Source organism: Galeopterus variegatus, unplaced genomic scaffold (genome assembly GCF_000696425.1).
Source record: "Galeopterus variegatus unplaced genomic scaffold, G_variegatus-3.0.2 Scaffold4040, whole genome shotgun sequence".
Taxonomy (NCBI): domain Eukaryota; kingdom Metazoa; phylum Chordata; class Mammalia; order Dermoptera; family Cynocephalidae; genus Galeopterus; species Galeopterus variegatus.
In genome coordinates, this window is record NW_007730151.1 from 79,506 (window position 1) to 83,349 (window position 3,844).

The following is a 3,844-nucleotide window of genomic DNA, read 5'->3' on the forward strand; positions in this document are numbered from 1 at the left end:
GCCCACCTCAGGAAGCTGCTCCCCACACCAGCACCCTGGATGCTTTGGCTGCTCCAGCTGTGGCTAAATTTGCCCCAGGTGTGGATGGACATGCAACAAGCTGGAAGATACAAGCTGGAAGCCTTAGCAGTGTCCACAAGGTGTTAACTCTGGAGACTCAGAGAATGCCAGAGCTATGAAGGCTTGGGAGCCTCCACCCCAGTTTCAACAGATGTATGGAAAAGCCTGGGGACCCAGGAAGAGATCTATCATGGGGTGGAGTCACTTCAGATGGCCTTGCCTAGGGTATTGCCAAGCAGAAATGTGTAGGCGGTGTTGCAGCAGAGAATCCCCATGCATACATGAGCCAGGAGAACAGGAGACCATGATTGTCATGGAGACTCCAGACTTGTGGAGCTACCAGCATGCAACACCAGCCTGCAATAGCTGAAGCATTGCCAGAGACCAATAAAGCCATAGGAGTGGAGCTACCTGAGGACCTGGGGACCCAACCCCTACTCCAGTGTTCAGAGAACATTGATCATGGAGTCAAGGTACTAGGTTCTTCAGCTTTAAGATTTGATGTCTGCCCTGCTGGGTTTGGAACTTGCTTAGGACCTCTTGCCCCTTTCTACTGGCCTATTTCTCCTTTTCTGAAGGAGAATACCCACCCTACATTTGTCCCATCACTGTATCTTGGAAGTCAATAATTTGTTTCAATTTTACAGATGGGAATTTGGACTTTTGAGTGGGGACAAGTTAAGACATTGTAGCTTTGGGGATGAAATGAATGTATTTGTATGTAAAAAGGGCATAAGCTTTGGTGGGCCAGAGGCAGGATGTAGTGGATTGATGGCCCCCCAGATTCACTGAAGCTTCATCCCCACTGTAGCATTTGAGGGTGGGTAATCTTATTATGAAAATTGAAAGGTGGGGCCTTGAAGAGATGATTAGATTGTGAGGACCCTGCCATAGTGGATGATTTAATGGTGGTCATAGTCATGGTTCTGAGGGCTGTAAGAGGAGAGTGCATGAGGAGCTATCTTTCTCTTTGCTCTCTCTGCTTCTCTATTTCTGCCATGTTAGACCCCTGGGTCACTGTCACCACCAACAACGCCTTCACCAGATGTTTTCCCTGGACTCTGGACTTCCCAGTCTCTGACGCTATAAGCAATAAATTTCATTTTCTTATAAGTTACCCAGTTCCAGGTGGTTTTTTTTTTTTTTTTTCCTTTTTTTTGGTGTCTGGCAACGGATCGCAACCCTCAGTGTCGCGCCCATACCGGACCAGGACCGGCAACTGGATTGCAACCCTCGGTGTTGCGTCTGCACCTCGCTCAGCCAGTGAGCGGGAACCGGTCTGTATGTGGGATCCGAACCCTTGGCGGGAGCGTTGCCACGCTCCCAAGTGGTGCACTGTAGCAGTGCGCCACCAGGCCGGCCCCTCCAGGTATTTTGTTATAAGCAATAGAAACGGACTAACACAAGGTGTCAGCTCAGAAAGGGACTTTAATATATCAATGGTAAATATCATGGAGGCCCAAGTCATGTGTTCATGTAGCTTACTTCAAAAATTAAGGTCATCTCCAAAAGATGGCATGGTTTCACAGATATGGTATCATGGATCTATTCATATGTCTAAACTCATCAAATTGTATATCTTTTTTTTTTTTTCCTTTTTGTCTTTTTTCATGACCGGCAACGGATCGCAACCCTCAGTGTCGCGCCCATACCGGACCGGGACCGGCAACGGGATCGCAACCCTCGGTTTTGCTCCAACACCTCGTTCAGCCAGTGAGCGGCCGGTCTGTATGTGGGATCCGAACCCTCGGCGGGAGCGCCGCCGCGCTTCCCAAGCAGCGCACTGTAGCAGTGCGCCACCAGGCCGGCCCCTCAAATTGTATATCTTACATGTGTGCAGTTTTTTGTTTTGTTTATCAACCATACCTTTACAAAGCTTTTATAAATTAAGACCATGTCAGAAACTAAGAAGTGCTATGAAAATATATGAGATATGAATCAGGATAACAGAATAGAGATTGCCCATTGGGTGACCATGGAAGGCTGATCTGTCAAGGTGGCATTTCATGAGACCAGAATGAGATGGAACCAGCTATAGTTCTATGTCAGATTATGAAAATAGGGAAAAACATTCTAGAACAATTGAGCCCCTAGGTCAAATCGTATCTGAGGCCAGTAGGCCAGTTCTAATGGGATGGTATTAGAAGGTGGGGCACATTGGGAGGTAATTAGGCTTAGATGAGGTCATGAGGGTAGAGCTCCCATGATAGGATTAGCTTCCTTATAAAGAAAGAAAGAGACTACAGCTTCTTTCTCAGCCATGTGAGAATATATGGAGAAGATGGTCACCTATAAACCAGGGACAGAGCCCTCACCAGACACCTGATCCACCAGCACCTTGATCTTGGATTTCCCAGCCTCCAGAACCATGAGAAAAAACATTTGCTGTTTAAGCCACCTAGACTATAGTATTTTTGTTATAGCAGTCTGTACTAAGACAGATCCTAATAGAAATTCAACATATGCTGTGTGGAGTAGGGGTCCGGGTGAGAGAACTATTTTCTGTGAATCAACAAAAAATGGTTAATCATAACAATTTTAAGATTTGCATGGACCATGTAGTTGGCTATCCAGAAGCAATTTTCAATCCAGCTGTCCCTTGACTGCCTCCAACTGTAGAAGCTAAAAAGATCTAAATTTTCCCTTTTCCAACTTCCTCTTGTGACAAAAGAGTGTCTAAATGACCTGGTTCTGGACAATGAGATGCAAAGAGAAGGTTGCCGAGGGGACTCAGAAAGCTAATCCTCTCTCTAGGGTAAGAGAAAAACATAAGAAAGTTCACTCCCCAGTTGCCCTTCTTCCCGCCTTTAAAGTGATCTTGCTATTTAGAGCCCTTGAAATCATGAGGGGCTGAAGGAGAGACTCACAGAGAAGCTGAGTCAGAATCCCGACAGAGCTGAGCTGCAGAGACAGTACCAGCAACTGCATTCTTGACAACTTCTCCTTAGGTGAGAAAAATAACTCCTCATCTTTTAGGCCACTGGCATTGGCTTTTCCTTTATTTTGCAGTTTTTACTGGTGCTGACCATGTGGTTCATTTCATTGCTAAAATCTAGCAAAACCTAGAATAGGGACATTACCTAAAAAATTTACTGAGTAAACAAAATTAAAGTGCGTTGAAAACCATCATAAAAAGGTGGAACACAGCCATTTGCCTTGAGGATGTTGCTAAAGTGACCTCTACCCTGATGATGTCACTAAACTCACTAAAAGCCAGAAAACCAAAGAACCTACATCTTTGCCACTCTTGTTTTAAATTTTCAGGACAATCCTTCAGTTGAATGACAGAGGACAAAGAATAATTGAATTATTTATTGATTGAGAGGTTGTGATTGGTGAAACGTGTGTGTGTATTTTGCAGGTGACAGGATGATTACTAAATGCACACTGCACACATCATGAGTAGCAGGCATCATTTAGACAGGTTGCCATGCAATTTCCTAGCAAATTTTCCCAGAAAAGCTGCTATGTGTGCATGTGTGCATGTGTACATGTGTGCACGTGTGTGCTCACATGTGCTCAGAAGCGATTTGAAGCACCGGGATTGCATCAGCCTGGAGGCCATCACAGACAATGTGCACACACAAATGCATTTAAAAACATCGTAAAAATCGGTTATTATGTGAAATATTACACTTCCTGTGCTATTCCTCAAAACTATGACATTAATTAATAGGTTCAACCTGATAAAAAAAAACCGAACTAAAAAACCCTCAATAGGTAAAGTAAAGTGTACTAAAAAAAGGATGTAGTATGATGTGAAAATGTGAATAAAATACTTGAC

General features: G+C 44.4%; 1 protein-coding gene across 1 annotated transcript in view; it reads right to left on the minus strand.

The window, feature by feature from the left end:
• LOC103602182 overlaps nucleotides 1–3,844 on the minus strand; it is a gene marked incomplete at its 3' end in the record, with an annotated part of 161,050 nt that overhangs the window by 43,931 nt on the left and 113,275 nt on the right. Inside the window, 1 exon segment of the mRNA XM_008586599.1 lies at nucleotides 1,922–1,926. Coding sequence (XP_008584821.1) covers nucleotides 1,922–1,926 — 5 coding nt within the window.